The sequence below is a fragment of the Macaca fascicularis genome, chromosome 5, assembly GCF_037993035.2.
Source record: "Macaca fascicularis isolate 582-1 chromosome 5, T2T-MFA8v1.1".
NCBI lineage: Eukaryota > Metazoa > Chordata > Mammalia > Primates > Cercopithecidae > Macaca > Macaca fascicularis.
In genome coordinates this window covers 19,850,480-19,869,545 of record NC_088379.1, presented here as the reverse complement: position 1 = coordinate 19,869,545, position 19,066 = coordinate 19,850,480, and the positions used below count along the sequence as shown (strand labels likewise).

Here is a 19,066-nt window from a genome sequence, read left to right as displayed (position 1 = left end):
AAGAGCATTAACTTCATGAAGGATTACAAAGTAATAGAGGCTAGCACAATAGTAATTAAGCCAAGAGAAAGTCTTTGGCATGTAATTGCAACAGAAAATTTTCTATTGCAATCTATTATTAAAATATTATGTAGGACATAACGAGAAAACAAGTCAGAAGAAAATAATTACAAAATCTTTTTAAAAATTCTGTATTAGCAACATTCAAAGCTAGTAAGATGGAGTAGTAAAAAAAAGAATCTGATATTTCTGGGATCCTAGATTGCTCAAGTACACCTCTGTGTTCCCCTTCCAAATCTTAATGTGTTGTTTCTAAACTTTATTTACACGTATACTATCTCCTCCTCCACACCCCCTCCACTCCCACCACAAAATCTAATATGCTTGGCCTGTCTCTTTCTACTTGTCCCATTTCCCATACTGGCCCACAAGATATGGAAAACTACCTAGGGAGGGTTTCCCACTGAAAAGCTGTGGCATCATTATTTAGCATTTGTTCACTTCCACTCCACAGAAGAAGAAAGGAGAAATATATTTTGCATTTAAATTCTCAGAAGAGCAAGCAAGAATTTCCTTGCTGCAGAGGAGACATGGGATTAGCTAGGGGAAGGTTCTGCACATCTCCTCAAGGTGTCCGAATGCTAATTCTCTGCCTAGGACCCAAACACAACAAAGAAATTTATTACCTAGTAGGCTTTGGGACTTACTTCCTCTTGTAAACTGTATTCTAGGCATCCATCATGGAAAGAATATAATCAATCAAACAACCCATTGAAATTGGTCAAACGAGATAATTTCGCTAAAGCTTTATGTCTGCCATTTTAAAAATTGTGTATGATCAGGCAAATTTTCTCATAACTAATTCCTTCAGAAGTACCTAGAATGGAACTAAATTATGCAATGTTAAGATAGTCACATGTAATTCTATCATTAAGATCTGATTAAACAAAATTCCCACAAGCAAGGACTGCTTTTATGGAAATATTTCTAAGATGAGATTATCTGAATGCTTCCTTCAAATGCTTAAAGTTCAATTAGTCTAGTAATTTGACGCCACGTAGTTATGAAATCCTCCATATTTTTGTACCTTGAAAAGTTAGAATAACCAATTAAACTATTCCAGCACTGTGTGTGCATGTGTGTGTGTGTGTCTACACCTATGTGGTATGCACGCACTTACAGACAGAATAGTGCAATCATCTGGACGTCTGAGTCAGAAAGACAGCAAATGAAAGAGAAAAAAGTATTTTTCCTCAATGAGCTAAGTTAATCATTTGGTTTTCTGAACTTTTCAATGGTCAAAACTAAACCACTGAAAATACTTTAAAGAAAAAAAAACTGTACCACTGTGCCACATGGAATGCCATATTAAGCACTGTGAAAGTACACAAGCCCTACATTTATTCAATCTGAGTCTGGTCTGAGCAGCAGGGCTTGACCTAGAGACAGAAACTCTGAGTTCTAAAAGGAAAATAACAGTATCAATTTCACATAGTTACCCGTGGCTGAAATGAGACAGTATATGTTAAATATATAGTCAATTTAATAATATGCCTAAAAGTTTAAAAAAAAAAAAAGACTTAAGGAATAATATTCTACTTACACTTCCGCCACGTTGCTCTAGCTTTTGTAATGCACTGGTGATTGGCTCTTTGAATTTCTTGTCCATTAATCTCTTGGAAAGCTTTTAAAGTAAGATTGGGGGAAACGAAATGACTTTAAACTTAACAGTGTTCACCATATGCATAAGTAAATCTTCAGAAGCACCTCTTGTTTTAGATTTCAAGGCTTCTCTTAGGAAGCATCTCATTGAAATTTGTTATAGGTACCTCTGTATTTGTTTTAAAAAACAATTTGCATTATTTCAAGTAAAACCAATCCTATAAAATCTGCTACAGTATGCTATCTGAAGTTTTCTATAAAATAGCATATTTTGCGATTTTGTAATCTGCAAGAGCATTGAAGACCATGATGGAAAGCTTTGCCTCTAAAGCACACTTTTTCCCACAATAAAAAGGGAAGAGAGGACAAAGGACAGAGGACTTACATGAGTAATTTAGTAATAGTGAACGCCCTGGGGATGGAGAGGGCCCCTCTCTAGTCTTCCAGTTGCTTTCTTCAGACTGCATTACCCTACTGAATCTGTATACACCCTGTATAGCACAGAGGTTAATAGGCAGATCCAGGGGCGATCAGCATCAGAATCACTTGAGATGCTGTTTAAAAATGCAGATTCTTGGGTCTCATGCCATACTTAACCAGAATCCCAGGGCAGAAGCCCAGATTCTGCATTTTAAGCAAGATTTTCAGGTGATTTATTCCCTCTGTAAAGTCCCTACATTTGTAGCTCAGGAAAGGTATAGTTTATTTTGCATAGAGGAAAAAATGAGTTGTATATAGGGGTTCAGTAACTGGTTTTGAAAAATTTCTTCTAGAAGAATACCCTTTCTTCCAATAAGCATCTAATGTAGAAGTCTATAAACCAGATGAAAAACAAGGCTTTGAGGCTGAAAGGTATGGAAGATGGGGATGAGGGACAAAGGGGGTCCGATAGCAACTCACTGACATCCTCAGTGGTGTCTGTCTCATAGTGAGTGGTAACAGACCAGGAACTAACCCTCACACAACCTATTTCTAGAGCTCTTTATATAATACCAGGATCTGACGGTCAGGGTGGTGTCTAGGTCTTCCCAAAATGCTGGCAGCCCAGGAAAGCGAGGTAACCTTTCAGTCAGTCCTTGTCTAGGAAAATGAGAGCTCTGAGGAATGTAAGTGACCAAAGATAAATGCCACTGACCCAGAAAGATTAAAAAACAAAACAAATGTGTACAATTGTTAATCTGGCCTTTTCTGCCACTGGAGGTGGGACTGAGAGGCTATTTAGGAAGCCTTGCTTGACTGACTTTGAGGAAGGATCCAGTGTGATTCCTTTTCTCTACATATCACTTCCCCTTGACACCATCCCAATATTCTCAGCAGATGTCCTTGCTGCTTTATTTCTACATCCCCCACCCACCTGCAAAAAACAAACACAAAAAACAAAATCAAAACCAACAATCTCCACAAGGGCTGAGAGCATGCCTGTTTCTGCTCAGGATTATCTTCTCAATGCTTGGCACACCTGGCACAAAACAGGACAGCAGAGTGCAAGAGATTATTATTAAACTACTGAATATTTCAATGAATCACTTTGTACACTAGTGTGAAATTCCCGTAGCTGGTCAGCCACACCCCCTGACATGAAGCTTACAATTATCTGCCAAGATTCTCTTTCTTCTGTCCTAAGACTCCTCAAATGTCCAGGCTTGAGAGTCTATTCTCACTATGTCTTCTCCTCACCTGAAACCTCATGGAATTTCATCTACCACTTATGAGCATATCTATCCTGATAGTCACCATCGCCCCTACTTCTTACAGTGTTAACCAGGTGGTTCTTGGTGTGTATTACACTATTTGTGGAATAGGAAGTTAAAAATATAGTTCTAGGATCTCTCATATGGATGGATCCAAGAAAAAACAGTGGACCCATGATCAAAATCATACCTCAGCTGTGAAATACAGAAGAACGCAGACATGGAGGTCCTACCTAAGACGTTAATCTTTCTAACGGTATGTATGTCCCTTGCCTAATGTTTGGCCCTTGCCCCTAGCTCTTGAATGATAACCTCTAAGCTCTTGGAATGTCCTGCCAGATAGGGTATCCTTGTCAACATGGGAGTTTCGGGCAACACCAGGTAGTCTATACAATGTGATTTATGATGAGAACTTTGGTTCACAGGGTATTAGTTCGACTTCTAGAGAGGGTGCAGACTAATGTCAACCACACAGGCAGGCAGTCTTGCCTGCATGACAGACACCAATAAAAATCCTGGACACTAAGGCCCAGGTGAGCTTCTCTAGTTGGCAATACTCCATGCACGTTGCCACACATTGTTGCTGGAAGAAGTAAACACTGCATGAACAACTCCACTAGGAGAAGAAAACTGAAAACTCCATGCCCGGTATCTCTTGGACCCTGCCCTATGTGCCTCTTACCTATGCTGCTTTTAATCTTTTTTTGTTATAAGAAACCGTAACAGTGAATAACAGCTTTCCTGAGTGCCATGGATCGTTCTGGCAAATCATCAAACCTAAGAGTGGTCTTGGGAACCTCAGGAGCTGCACAGGGTCCCAGTAAATATTTATAGTAAGGACTAAAGTTACACATATCAGGAAAAAGTCTCTTCCTGAATGCAATTTACAGATTCACTAAAACATCACGATGAAAACCAAAAATACTTAAATGTGTTTGGTAATATATGATTACACAAGACAGCATATGAGCACTGCTTATAATTCATAGTTATTCAACATGAACATAATACCATCTTACTGTTCATTAGCTTTTATCCATTCAACTTTTTTTTCTTTTTTTTTTGACCAAGTCTTGCTCTGTCACCAAGGCTGGAGTGCAGTGGCACAATCTCGTCTCACTATAACCTCTGCCTCCCACGTTCAAGCAATTCTCCTTCTTCAGCCTCCTGAAGCTGAGACTACAGGCGCATGCCACCACACTTGGCTAACATTTTGTATTCTAGTAGAGATGGGGTTTCACCATGTTGCCCAGGCTGGTCTGAAACTCCTGAGCTCAGGCAATCCACCCACCTCCACCCCCAAAGCACTAGGATTACAGGCGTGAGCCACCAAGCCTGGCTGGTTTACTTTTTATTATAACCCTAAACTCTGCTCATGTAGCTGTTTTCCATTAAAAAAAAATAATAAAACTAATACTGTCCATTAGTAAAATGTTTTATGAATGAGTTCTATATTTTTTGTTAAGGATGATAAGATTTTTAAAGTTTTGAGTTAAAGATTTGAAGTTGTTAAATCATAAAGAGAGATGATTGGTGCATGATACATACAGCCAATCATTATCTAATCTCTGCAGTACTTACGCTTGTAAGCAGATGCTTCAGATGGTCGTTTAGAGAAGGACCAACAACAACACTTAGCTGAACTAGGGCATTCAATCCTCTTTCAAACACTTCATCATCCGAATGGACCTGTAAGGTTGGTTAGTTGGGGATGTAGGGGCATCAGGGAAGAGAAGAGAAAAGGAAAGAAAAGATAGATTAGACAAAAGGGTAAGCAAGTAGAGAAAACGGTAAGATTAAACATCTAAAATCAGAAGATAGTCAAGAAAACCTAGAATTTTAAAAATAACCTTCAACACAGGACATCTAGAAGCAAAAAGAAAATTTTCCATCTGACTGAAGCATTAACTAAAATATATCTAGCATACAGAAAGACTGATTTGAGGTTGATTACATCCTCAAATTACTTAAAATGTCCCTTTTTACCTTTAGTACATCCTCTAAAGATGTCTTCAAGTATGTAGTTATCTGGCCCTGAGTAACAGTTCCCTAATTCTGCAAATATGTCACAATCACAGATAAAGAACTAATTTGCATATAATTTGGAGGAAAAAAGACACAATATTTTAAATACATTACAGCTTTCTTTTCTATCATATGTTTTCAACTATAAAGTACAATGAAATACATGACATACCAGAGCTGCCTTTAGCACAGGAATCAGTCTAGGTAGCAAAGGAACAGCTTTTTCAGAAGCACCTCTGACCAAAAGTAATTCTCTAAAGCCCTCCTTTGACACAAAGGTGTATGGATGCTTGGTTTCTCTCAGACCCTGCCAAAGACCAAGAGGAAACATGATTTACTACCCATTTCATTATGGTAATAACAGAAAAATTGAATGTTTACTTGCTTAAACAAAAATCAAGTTTCATTCTTGTTTTCCTAATCATAATTACAATTTCAGCAGTTACAATTTCAGTTACACTGAAAAACTGTGAGACAAAGGGTCCCTTGGTATCCCAAGGGAGACTGGTTCCAGGATCCCAATGGATACCAAAACCTGTGGATACTAAAATTCTTCATATAAAATAGCACACTATGTGCACATACTCTCATATAGTTTAAATCATCTCTAGATTACTTATAATCCTATTACAATGCAAATGCTTCATAAATAATTTTTATATTGTATTTATTTGTATTTTTTATTGTTGCACTGTATTTTTTTTTAACAGTTTCTATCTGCAGCTGGTTGAAACCCTAGATGTGCAACCCATGGATAGGAAGGGCCAGCCGTACAGGAGACAGGAGTAATCCCTACCCACAGAAGGGAAGGAAGGGAGAAGAGAAAGAAAAAAATAAGAAAAAGGAAAAGAAAAGAAATGAAAAACAGGGGAGGCAAGAAAAAATATAAAAAGAAAGAGAAAATAGGGAGGAAGGAAAAAGCAGGAAATGGAAGGAGGAAAAGGAAAGGTAAATGAAAATACAGAAAAAAGAAGGGAAACTCACTAGGATAATAAAAACATTTTGTTACGTACACTCAAACACTTTCTGAGAGCAGAGCATATTACTCTGTTTATAACCACTCCTTTATGAATGCACGGCTATGAGACCCACTACATTTAGTGATTTTATGACTTAATAAGTTTCTAAAATAAATTTCCTTCATATTTAAGTATTTTATATTAACATATTTAGAAAGCAAGTATTATACTATATGCATTTTAAAGGCATATTAAGATTTTAAATATCATTTGTAATACTGAAATGCAGTATGAAAATATTTTTTAAAAACTGCAGATATCTCACTATGCCTTTCACCCTAAATGCATTAGAAACAATTAGCTAGGACTCTTTTATGATTTTACCAATCACAGTGAGTCAAGATAAAAGGGCCATCTGACTTTTTTCAAAATGATAAAGCAAAACAAACAAAATCAACAGTAAACTCCTTCAGTTTGACTAATTATCTATGAAGTGAATAAATATAATCAGCTGCAAAATCATGCTTAGAAATACTAATTTTCAACTAATTTGTCCTTCAGACCTAAATATCTGCTTCCAAATAGTAATGAAACATTTCCCTTCCTCAAAGGTGTCATGCTTTTGAAAACCATCCTGCCAAGCACATGGGTATCATTTTGGATCACAGGTTCTATCATCTTAGCAGTGTCCTGTAACCTATTCATTTTAGAGATAACTCTCAGATTAAAAGCTGAAGTGGATTTCAGCCATGGTTCTTCTGTCACTACTTATCTGTTAGAAAATGAGGCCAGGAGAAAGACAAACATATACTCAATACAGAAAGAAAAGCATTGACATTTGGACAATAGGTACATAAAAAGCTGACTTTAAGCAGAAGTTAGAGTCCCTTTAAAGATATCCCAAATTAAAGCACTCCCTGTACAACGTGATTAGCTACAGTACACTTTCCAAGCTATCACCAGTTTTGATTAGTCTAAAACAAAAAACAAAAAACAACAACAACAACAACAAAAACATGGTTTGCTACCTGGTACAAAAGGCTTAAAGTTTAAATAAGAACTAAGGAAACATCACAAATTTTGTGTGTGTGTGTGTGCGTGCGTGTGTGTGTTTGAGACAGCATCTCACTCTACTGTGCCTGGCTAACGTGAATTTTTTTTTCTTTTGTAGAAACAGGGTCTCCCTATGTTGCTCAAGCTGGTCTCAAACTTCTGGGCTCAATTGATCCTCCCGCCTTGGCCTCCTAAAGTGCTGGGATTACAAGCATGAGCCACAGTACCCAATCTAACCTTTAATGCCAACTTCAGAACTGAATTTCAAAATAGGCTACCTGTAAAAATACACTACCTGTAATACTGAGCAATAAATTAAGAAAAACAAAAACTTATAGTTTTTGCTAGTAACTGGTTAGTTTACTCTTAAGAGAGTAAACATATTTGGAAAATTAAAGGAGGAACTAGAGACTTTGATGTTTCATTTTAATTAAAGAATCTCAATTGGAAAAATTACTTTTTTCTCTTCTGCTCCCACTTGGTCCTCCCCACAGGTTTTATAGGAAAGGCAAATGATATTAACCTAAAAAGGTACTGCCATGTTTATAGAGTAAGTTACACAGTAGTAACTAATCTAAGTAAAACTATCAGTGAAAGAACTCAGGTGTTTTATTACTAATATCACCGAAACTCGAATCATTTGTTTCTTACTAATGACAACAAAATGATCCTTAACTTTTAACAAGGCAAGTAATTAAAAGTTTAAATACAAGACAGCTGGTTAATTCATTGCTCTACTTCTGATTCTAATTCTAGGAATAAAATTCATAGAAGATAGCAATGATTCACTTGAAGCTAAGACTCCACCAACATTTTTCCTGACACAAATGTTAAACTATATAAAGAAAGCTATCCAAAGTTTTTTTTTTTTTTTTAAATAGCCTATAAAACTACCTCCATGATATTGTACTGGAAATGTACAAGTAAAGCAGAGAGCTGGAGTGTTCTCCAAAAGAACACTTAGGTAGGTAGTCTCAATTCCCTAAGAAACACATCATGTCAACACGATTGGTTGTACACAGAACCACTTACCACTATCTGACAGTTTTCAGTTTAATCCCGGATGTTTCCCTGATTTCACTACTACCAAAAAATCTCTCTCCTCATTATGAGTCCATGTATTTTTTTAAATAAGTACAAATATTTCATCCAGTTATCTATAAATCCCTATGCAGACTAATTCCATGTTTACGAAGCTGATTAATCAATTTCAAATAACTATATAAGAATCATAATTATTTCCTAAGGGGGTGTGGTGTTTCAATGCCTATTGTGTGCTTCCTTTTTCAAAAGCACAGAATGAAATTTACTGACAAGCTACAAAGTAACATTTAATGCAATTTTTAACATTTTTTTCCTAATAGAAGAGATAGCATATTTACCTCGGCTAAAGTAATAAGAAGTGGATCAAATGAAAGACTTTCAGGAGGACATTCCCACTGTAATCTGTGTTTTACTGAACCATGTACCAATCTAAAATATAAAAGTCAGTGAATGCAACAAGAAAAATATAATTCTATATTAAGCAGGTATCATCTAACATAGAGCATAACCATATTAGAACAAGGACATTTTACAAAGCAATGTCAATAATCCTACAAAATCCTACTCTTTCAGCAAAAGTGACCCCACATGTGTTAAGGTTACAGTTTTGGTGCTTAAGCATGTTGCTGTCTGTGAATCTTAACGCAAACGTTCCAGGTGATATCTTTTGGTAATATGACACAGTAGGTAATCTACAGAAATGAAAAAATGCAAACAAAATGTAGTAATTATTAAAAATGTTGTACAAGGAACATTCTTTTTCAGATATAGATCATGTAACCCTAACACTAACAACCTGAAGGCAAAAACAAGTTTTCTCCCTGTTAAAGAGAAGAAAACTGAGGCCAGGAAGGTAAAATGGCCCATTCAGGGTTACAAAGTGGTGGCCCCTGAATTAGGGTTTCTGCCTCTTTTAACTGTTTTTTTTTTTTGCTTTGTTTTGTTTTTGAGATGGAGTTTCGCTCTTGTTGCCCAGGCTCAAGTGCAATGGCGCGATCTTGGCTCACCGCAACCTCTGCCTCCCAGGTTCAAGCAATTTTCCTGCCTCAGCCTCCTGAGTAGCTGGGATTACAGGCATGTGCCACCACACCCGGCTTGCCTTTTTTTTTTTTTTTTTTTAGTAGAGATGGGGTTCCTCCATGTTGGTCAGGCTGGTCTCGAACTCCTGACCTCAGGTGATCCACCTGCCTTGGCCTCCCAAAGTGCTGGGATTACAGCCTTTATTGAGGAATAACTGATTTGCAATAAACTGCACATATTTAATGTATACAATTTGGTATGTTTCTATGTACAAATACACTCAAGGAACTATCATCACAATCATGATAGTGAACTTAATCCATCAACCTAAATGCTTCTCTGAACTCCTTTGTAATGTTCTCAACTTCTTGACTCCTTTAGGCTTATTTTCATAAGAGCAAGACGTCTCTGTAAAATTGTTTTTACATTTTTGCAACAATAAATTGTTGAGGGGTGGGGAGTAGAGAGTTAAGAACCTTTAAATAGGGTTTCAAATCAGAATCTAAATATGAAATAACAATAAACTGAAGAGTATTTATTGAGCTTATTTTTCACTCCAAATCTGAAAATACCATTAAAAAACTAGATTTCTTTAACTTTGGAACAAAAATAAATAAATGCTGTAATCCTTTCCACAATCAAAATAAAATTTTCTATCATCTAGAACAGGCTAAAACTGGATGCACTCTGAAGAAATGCTTTATAGAAATAAATCATAAAATGATATATTATCCATAGTCTGTATTTTTAAAAAAATAGTTCTGACATCTGTCTAGAAAGGCAGCAAGAATTATATCCAAAAGGAAGCAAAAACGGCCATATGTATTTATTATGAAACAGAAACAATTTCATTAAATTGACAACTTTCATTTTACCAACAAGATAGGATTTTTTAATTTGCAACTTGCCCAAGCCTGTGAATGCTTAAATTGCTTATTTCAGAAAAAGGGTTTACGTAAATTTCTTAAACTAATTGATGGTTTATCATATATCCCAATAACTGTATTTTGGAATTAAAATGGTTATCTTCAACAACATCCAGGGATCTGTAACAGTCCAAAAGAAAGTGTGAATACAGTCACCTTTATTTCAACCTCACTAGTAAATAAAACTTACAATACATTTAAACTAAACTGTATTGATTTTACTCAATGATTTTGAATAATCTGGTCAGTTATAAATTGTATTGATTTTACCTGCAAGGAATACCTCCTTTAGAGTAAATAGCTGCAAATGCAGAAGGCGCTCGTGACTGTTCACCAAACTAAAATAAAAAATGAAAATATTACTATCACCCATACTTCTGAGGTCAGACGCACACAGCCATCTTGCTTTTCAAACCACCAAGCTGGTATCAAAGTGTACCATTTCTACCCAGCAACACAATTGAGAAAAATTGTCAATTCTCTATTAGAATACCACAACTACACTTTGTACATCTTGTTTCCCCTAACGATTCAGAATGCTTGAAGGCGGCTGAAACCACATATTGATAGTTCTACCCTCTTCCCACTGTGACCCTTCAAGGTGACGACTCTATGGAGAAGGGGTGTTAAGTACAGGAAAAGTATATTTGTTTTTTGCCTCCTGCACATCTCCTACTTTGTCCTCCAGCCAAATACAGATGGTGTAGGTAGTCACATTTCTCCAAACTGGCTTTAGGCTTCTATAAAAAACAAAGGATTACACTGGGCAGGAGGGAGAGAATTGAAGATGGAGAAGATTCTCACAAATACATGCCTGGATGTATTCTTTTAGATATATAACTTCATAACCTTTCAGTTTTGCTATATCTGAATAGATTGATTTTATACCTACTCTCAAAGATGATTTAAGGGATGGTTAATCTCAACAATCAAACAATCACAGCAAAAATAATTTCAATAAAATAAGAGACTTAAAGAGGATTTAGGAACAAAAAGTAAGTATTTTATCACATGGTACTTTTAATATATAATCAAATGAAAAAATAGTTGCCTGAATTACAAAATATAAATTGACTTGTTTTAAAGACATAACTACATAATGTTTTTTAAGTCACACACAGTGGTAGTTTTAAAATGTCCTTAAAAAGTTTAGAATCAGCTCTTTTTTCCTCTGGAAAAGCATGAGTTTTGAGTAAAAGCACACAGGAGAAAATTCATTCAAGTTAAATTATAATAAAAGATTGATTTCTGGCCGGGCGTGGTGGCTCAAGCCTGTAATCCCAGCACTTTGGGAGGCTGAGGCGGGTGGATCACGAGGTCAGGAGATAGAGACCATCCTGGCTAACATGGTGAAACCCCATCTCTACTAAAGATACAAAAAATTAGCCAGGCATGGTGGCAGGTGCCTGTAGTCCCAGCTACTTGGGAGGCTGAGGAGGCAGGCGAATGGCGTGAATCCGGGAGGCAGAGCTTGCAGTGAGCCCAGATCACGCCACTGCACTCCAGCCCGGGCAACAGGGCAAGATGCCGTCTCAAAAAAAAAAAAAAGATTCATTTCCAGAACTCAATCCATGTTATGTGTAACAATTCAGAAGAGGAATGTTTCACTTATCTAGTTACAATTTCTGCTAAGAAATACAAGTTTTAAAAATTATTTTCAAGTAATAAACATATTAGGTAAGAAAGTTATTTGAAAAAAGAGAATAGAAGATGGAGAAGATTCTCACAAATATATGCCTAGATGTATGTATTTGAAAAAAGTGCTCCACATATTGGGGAAAAAATTAAGACAAATTAGTACTATACTCTCAACATATTTTACTTCTACCACCTACAAGCAAACGATCTTTTTGGCCCTTACAGATCATGAAAATAATCCCTAAATTTTCAAAATACCCACAGAGACTACATTTCTGATTGAAATGTTAAACAATTCCTTTGCCTTTCTATTTTGTTCTAGAGATAATCATGGTTTCATCTTCCACGTCCCATAAAATCAGAATTTTTTTATGAATGGATTACTTTTATTCATTTTAACCAAATTTTACCAAGTCTAAAGGGAAAAATGTTATCCCATTCAATTTTTAATAATTTCAGGCTATAGTTCAACTCTGCATTAATGTTATATACCATACTATACTGAATTAGCATTTCAAAAAGTTTAACTCAAATATTTAAAATATTAATGTGCATAAATCACAATAGTGAATTCACATAAAATTAACACACCTGTTTAGTAACAGAGTTGAAAAATCTGAAAGTTTCCAGCATACCAGATGCCTCCACTGCCTCTCCCAAATCCCTACTACCTCTCGTCCAGAGGTAAATATTATTCTGACTTCCAACTCATTTTAGATTGGTAGCCTTTACATATCTTAGACATGCTTATCTCAGGTCAAATTATTTAACTATTTCCCAAAACTTTCCTCAATTTTTACTAAAACTTAGGACTAAGGTCATTAAATATTATTAATTCAAAAAGTACTTATTTAAAGAGACGAAGAAAATTGAAGCGTCACCACAAACTCCCTCAACTCAATATAAGCAAAGGAAGTGAGAGCAACAAGATTATTAGGGCCTTCTTCAGGTATTCAATTTCCTTGACACTGAAGATTACAGAAAGAAGCAAAGGAACACAGCCGCTCCAACTATTTTTCACTTTTCTTTTATCAAGCCAGACACTCCTTCCATCTTGGAGAGCTCACTATACCCTTACTTCCTTAAGTACCTGCCATACTCTACCTACCATCAAAGTCAGTCAGGAGCTTCAGCCACTCTCACAATCCCCTTCGAAAGCTGAAATCACTAATATCTCACCCTGAGTTGAGCACGGGGCAAATAACACCTGGTGCTGTTGCACAGGTGTGTTCACTTCTGTTTTTTATTACATAAATCCCATGTCTATTAAATCTCATTAAATTGTTAGGAAAGGGCAAAGGAGGCTAGTACTACAATTAGGATTTCTAGTGGAGCTAATTTACAGAATACAGAGGAACAGTCAGAGACCTTTATGCAACTATGGAAGCACGAAAAGCATTCTGTGGCAACTGAATACAAGTTTATTCATTGGGAAGTAAAACAACACTGCAAATAAAATCTAAAGCTAAAGTGCAATTTTCTATGCACGACAATGCGATAACCCAAAGAGGTTAACTTCTGTGTCTCCTTACCTCCATACTCACTCCCACATGTGGCTGATTATCTCAGTACCTCATCATCATAACCACAGGCCCTTCCTCATCATTAGCTCAAAACTAGCAAAGGGACAAAACTCAAGACAGCATCCAGAATTGTTCAATACTGTGTGAAAGGCCTTTAAAAAATCTACTGAGTTAGGAGTAGTTTTGGACCTACCGGGTTAATTGTTTTAGGGTTCAGTTTATCACTTGGTCGAGGATGAAGTTTTCTTGCAGACTCTGGAGAACTGGTTGACAATGAGGATTTGCTTCCTTGAACTGCATTCCTGTGTTTTATCTGTGTGCTTGATGATGTCCTCTGATCATAGTCACCTGGACAAAACAGACCATCAATAAAAACCAGGTAAAAGCAATAAAGTTCACCTTGCATCCATCTGTAACACATAAAGTGCCATTAACAAACTTGGCCTCTTCACTTAAAACACAAAGCTCTGTACCTCTTGCTCTGTTTTTCAACTGTGTACCTCCAGAGCCCCCCGATTTCTGCATTGCTTCCCTTTCACTCCTGCAGTTAAAAAAAAAAAAAGTTGATTTCAAAATTTGTTTGGAGGAGCATTTGTTATCAATACAAAGACCAAACCAGAACAGAGTATACAATTATATAATACAGTAAAAGATACACAAAAAAGTTGATATGGAGCAAAATACTGGAAAAGACTAATGAGAAAACATGAAATTATGTCAACTTCAATAGTATCAGTAACAGCAAAATAATCTTCTCCAAGAAAATGATGTACAAAAGTCAACTTTTTTTCCATTCAAATTGTCAAAATAAACCGTTAGAAACTCACTTCTAATCCTTGGCCACATCAGAAAACACAGACTAGATTTCTGAAAGGAGTGGTTGGCACATCCCCTATCATCCTCTCTACCTTCTCTGGCTTATTTCCGAAGTTCCAAATGTTACCATGTGCACATCAAGCTCTACTTTTCCAGTGACATAATGAACTCTTCTATCCAATGTATCACAAGCTCCTTAAACTTAATATAACTAAAACCGAGGCTGTCACACTGAAGTTATGAATCCCTTGTTAGCCCAGGGTGCCACCAGTTTTCTGGTTCTCATACTGAAAACCAGAATCACCATTGTTTCCTTTTCCTTCATTTCCTACACTCAATGCTACATGTTGTGATGACAAAGAGCGAGCTTTGGGCTCAAATATGGGTCTACATCTCAGTTCTACCAATTATGAAGTTTATGAATTTAGGCAGATTTAACCTCCCTAAACCTTGACTTCCTGACCTGTTTAAAGAGGGAAATAAAAGCCTATCAAGGTTTTCTGGGGGAGTAAATGAAATTCTCAAGTTACTCACCTACGGAATATTGGTTCACTTTTCCCTTACACAGTTCCTTTTCTTCTGCTAATGGAGGACTCTAGTTCATATCCCAAGGTTTCCAGCTAATCCAGTCAATTTCTACAATTGTGTATCTCTAGCAAGGAATACACACACACACACACTCATACCCTAGTGCCTACTGGTATTTTTAGGCCAAGCTTCATTCCCAACTTACATGAAGCCTTTCCTGATCTTGGTTTTTCAAATGCATATTTCTATGGCATTCTGATTTCTATCCTGTGTCCTTATTTCTGCTTGATTACTCTGTTTCCTCACTTCCATGACAACTAGTTACTCTATTAGCACGTGTCTCACTTTAATGCCTTTAATAATGACTGCCTCTCAAGTATAGCGTAAGATCTTCCCTTAGGACAACACAGGTAAAGTCCTCTTCCACCTCCAAATGACAGCTTTTCAAATATTTGATGGCATTAACTCTTAACTCCTTCATTTTTTCTTCCTCAGGATAAACACTGATACTTTTTAAAATTATTCCTCACATGAAATGCTTTTAATCCACTTAACAAATTAGAAATCCTCAAAAGGAGGACAAATAGCCAGATATCTCAAACATGATGTACCAGCTTAAAGTCTGATACCATGTAAAGATAAACTAAATGTAAACTTGCTTCTGCACACTGAATAATTTCAATTTCCTTGATTTAATACATTGATCTCATTTATCTCATCCCACTACCAGCAGATGACTTATTTCCCAGTTACCACACTTCACCTTCATCCCCAGAGCATTTTCTAGTACTATGGTAATTAAAATCTCATTAAAGTTGTCAGATAATATTCTAAAATAAGCTGAGAGAAGCTTCAAATATGTTAACCTACTATCGTACTTCTGTGATCATTCAACAAGTATTTAATATGGTGCCTGACTTTTGTTTTGAGAAGCTCCTGGAAGGGGAACAACACAAGTTTCTGTTGGAAAAAAAAAAAAATACATCAGTTTCCTCAACTCCATAATTGGGCATAATTACAGGAACTACTTTAAGTGTTGATGAAGACTAATACGAATATATGTAAAACAACATTTCTATAATGGTTGGCATACAATAAGGGCCACATGAGTCTTAGCTATTATTATAATTCTCTTTACAAGGGTACAAAGTGTTCTTTAGTATTACTATTACTAACAACAGTGTGACCAAATGTTTTCTCCTTCTTAAAAAATTTGGTTTAACATCTTGGGCTACATCAATTTGAAGACCAGGTGAGTTCAATTTCTTTTGATCATCAATTGTTAACAGCTGCAACAGATGAACACGAAGCAAAGATGCGTACCCACAAACATAACAAATGCATAGGCAGCCACATCAAATTATGATGCACATTTTTCAATACTACCTACCAATTCAGTAGAAGTTTTGGATGGAATTTTATAGTTAAATTTCTATCTTCCTTCACGTCAAAAAGTTGTTCCTGTAACAAACCAATGGGAAGGTGTTGCATTATATTTTGAATGAGTTCAGAAAGTCACCAAAACTCATTTGAAAAAGTCTTAAACATGCTAGAAAATTGAGCTTCTACAGTTTGAGTATACAGGACAATTTTTAAGTACAATATACTTACATAATTTTCAGCAATAAATACACATACAGTAATGCAAACATGTATACATTCCCTTTCAAAATTCTGTATTAGTTTCTTTCCAAAGCAATTGCTTTTTCACTTTTTTATCCTTTACCTTAAGGACAAATTACAGTTGGCTCTCCGTATACGCGGGTTCGACATCTATAGATTGACCCAACCACGGATACGGAGAGCAGACTGGGGGACTTCAACATGGGTGGATTTGGGTATCTGAAAGAGACTGGGGGGAGGGAGGGAGTCCTGGAGCCAATCCTCCACGCACACCAAGGGACAACTGGAAGTGTGGTCAATTTTTAAAAATAACCACCTGGGAGCATACCACTGACAAGCCTGGAGTATGAGTTGTGAAAGAAAGTTTAATAAATCGTATCCTTGGTTAACTCTTCTTCCAAGTGGTTTTCCACTAAATAACATGTGAAGGATGGTGTAAAGGGGCAGTGATGGGAAGAAGCGAAGCAGTAAGAACTATTTTGTGTTATAAATATTATCAAGGTCACCGCTCATTCTTTTACAAAACAAGATAAAGGTTCTAATTATAGATATTAGAATCCATAAATCCACTTAACCTGGAACTAAACTACGTCACAATATCAGAAAGCAAACAAACCACCCTATGAAGCCCACACATTCCCCTTAAAGCTTCCTTGGCTGCTACAGGTCATCTATCTACAAGGGACTGCCGACATCTTTGTCAATGGTAGGAAAGTGTACTTCCTATCATTGTTTGGACAGCTGATATAGCCTATTTCTTTCCCTGTGTGTACTTTCTCCTGTACTCAGCTTTTAGACCACTGAACTAAAAAAATTCTCAGTCAGCAGAGGCCACATTTTTTTCCTGCTTTCTAATCCAGGTCTAGAAAGTTCCAAACGTGTAAGATCCCCACTAAAGAAACTATGTTCCATTTGTAAAGCTCTGTCAAATTCTAAAAGACCCAGAGCCCAACAGTCACTTATCCCAATCCCTTTGTTTAACCACAAATTCAAAGGGCCAGTATTAGGGGTCGCAGAATCTGCTTAGGGGTCTTAGAATCAACTTTCCATCTTCCCAGCCACCCCTCCTACACTCACTTCTAGATACTTAAAGACCAGTCCAGGGCCAGGATGCTATCAAAGTTAGCAAAAGAGGAAGACACAGAAAAAAAAAGAAAAAAGAAAAAACAGATTATTTAAATGGGCCGAGGGAGGAGGAGTTTACCAGTTTTAATTCAGGTTAACGAAGGATACTCTCGACAGACCCTCTACCCCAGGAAAGGAGGGGCACACTCCAAGTGCTCACGATCTCAAGGGTCCTTAGCAACGGGGTCCCAGGGCCCTAGCCACAGATCAGGAAGCAAACTGGCTTGGCCGACAGCGCGGACTGGACACCCGTACCCGCGGTTCACGGATCCGGGGACTCGTTCCTACCGCGCCTCTCTCCCGCCGCGACCGGCACACAAGCTGCCCCCACCGGGGGCCGGGGGAGCTTATGCCCGGCACTCGGTGGGCCAACAGCCGCGGCCACTGACACCGAGCGCCGGCGTTCGGGGAAATAAGGCTCCGCGCGGCCCGCCCCCGAATCTGGTCGCGCCGCGCAAAGACGTCAGACGCACGCTGCGTCTTCTAAACCAATAGTAAGAGGTCGCGGAGGAGCCCCAGAAGAGGGTTGCCCAGGCAACCAGCCGCCAGGCGTTCAGCGAGCAGCTCATGAACTACAGACGCTGTCTCTGGCGACAAAGGGGCACCTGGTGGAGGATGTTTTTCGACTAAGAGGTCCAGAGAGCAGAGGGAAGATGACGGGTGCCCAGTCGCCTGCGCCCTAACCTCTCTCCAACCCATGCGCTTAACTCCTAAACGCTTTTCTCGCACACTTAATACGCATTGTTCCTCAACTATCTTACCCTAGATACCCGGAGAGCTGAAGACTGTGAACTCCTCCCCCGAATCTTCAGGGGTGAAAGCCACAGCCATCTGCATGCCCAGCTGTGGGATTTTCTTGTAGTTTCCTGTCCTATCTGGCTAACTCATAAGCCTAGCTGTGGAAATTCGTTTCCTGTCGTATTGTATGAATCTCATATGTTATTGCATTCTTCACAGTATATCCGCATTTAAGTAGTAAAAAGCATGATTTTGTGCTCCACATCATAACAAAACTGATGCTGCAGGAAAATGCATGTTCCCTTGCATTGCGTTCCACCAGCAACAATTTGGGTTGTCATAGTTAAGTCCAAGCCCTTTGGACCTGTCCACTGCACTCCTCTGTAGCATCCTCTACTGTTGCCAACCCAAAGCCCTAACTTTTTGCGTAGGTAACACTAAAGTGGCATTATCTGAGCACTCGAGGCTGTGTAATCCTTTTGTGCTCGTGTAGCTCCATCCTTGCTTCCTGCCCAGCACCCCAGAAGCATCTTCATTAGACTGTGAGTTTCTTCAGGATAATGCCTTTATCTTTGCCCTTTTTGTTTCTCCGGCTTCAAGCATAATGCGGTGGGTATTCAAGAAATGCCCTCTGAATGAATAAAATGAATGAATAAATTCTGTCTATAATTTCTCTAATGTTCTGTGAACCTTGC

General features: G+C 37.6%; 1 protein-coding gene across 35 annotated transcripts in view; it reads right to left on the bottom strand.

Annotated features, from left to right (window-relative positions):
- Positions 1–18,047, bottom strand: part of PACRGL (parkin coregulated like) — a 45,604-nt gene extending 27,557 nt beyond the window's left edge. For 7 of the 35 annotated variants that reach the window (XR_012434751.1, XR_010586772.2, XR_006698422.3 and 4 more), the window contains exons 1-9: positions 17,713–18,047; positions 16,276–16,346; positions 15,756–15,845; positions 14,015–14,082; positions 13,735–13,889; positions 10,651–10,718; positions 8,773–8,863; positions 5,551–5,685; positions 4,935–5,042 (exon numbers count right to left, since the gene is read on the bottom strand). Coding sequence is in view for 17 of the 35 variants with exons in the window: in XM_045393224.3 (XP_045249159.2) it covers positions 4,935–5,042; positions 5,551–5,685; positions 8,773–8,863; positions 10,651–10,718; positions 13,735–13,889; positions 14,015–14,066 (609 nt within the window). In the remaining 18 variants the exon portion in view is untranslated. Of the gene's footprint in view, positions 1–1,603; positions 1,685–4,934; positions 5,043–5,550; positions 5,686–8,772; positions 8,864–10,650; positions 10,719–13,734; positions 13,890–14,014; positions 14,083–14,891; positions 15,010–15,755; positions 15,846–16,275; positions 16,347–17,712 lie in introns of all 35 variants that reach the window. The other 28 variants (XR_012434738.1, XR_010586770.2, XR_012434739.1 and 25 more) reach the window with 14 other exon arrangements.
- Between the last annotated feature and the right edge of the window lie 1,019 nt (positions 18,048–19,066).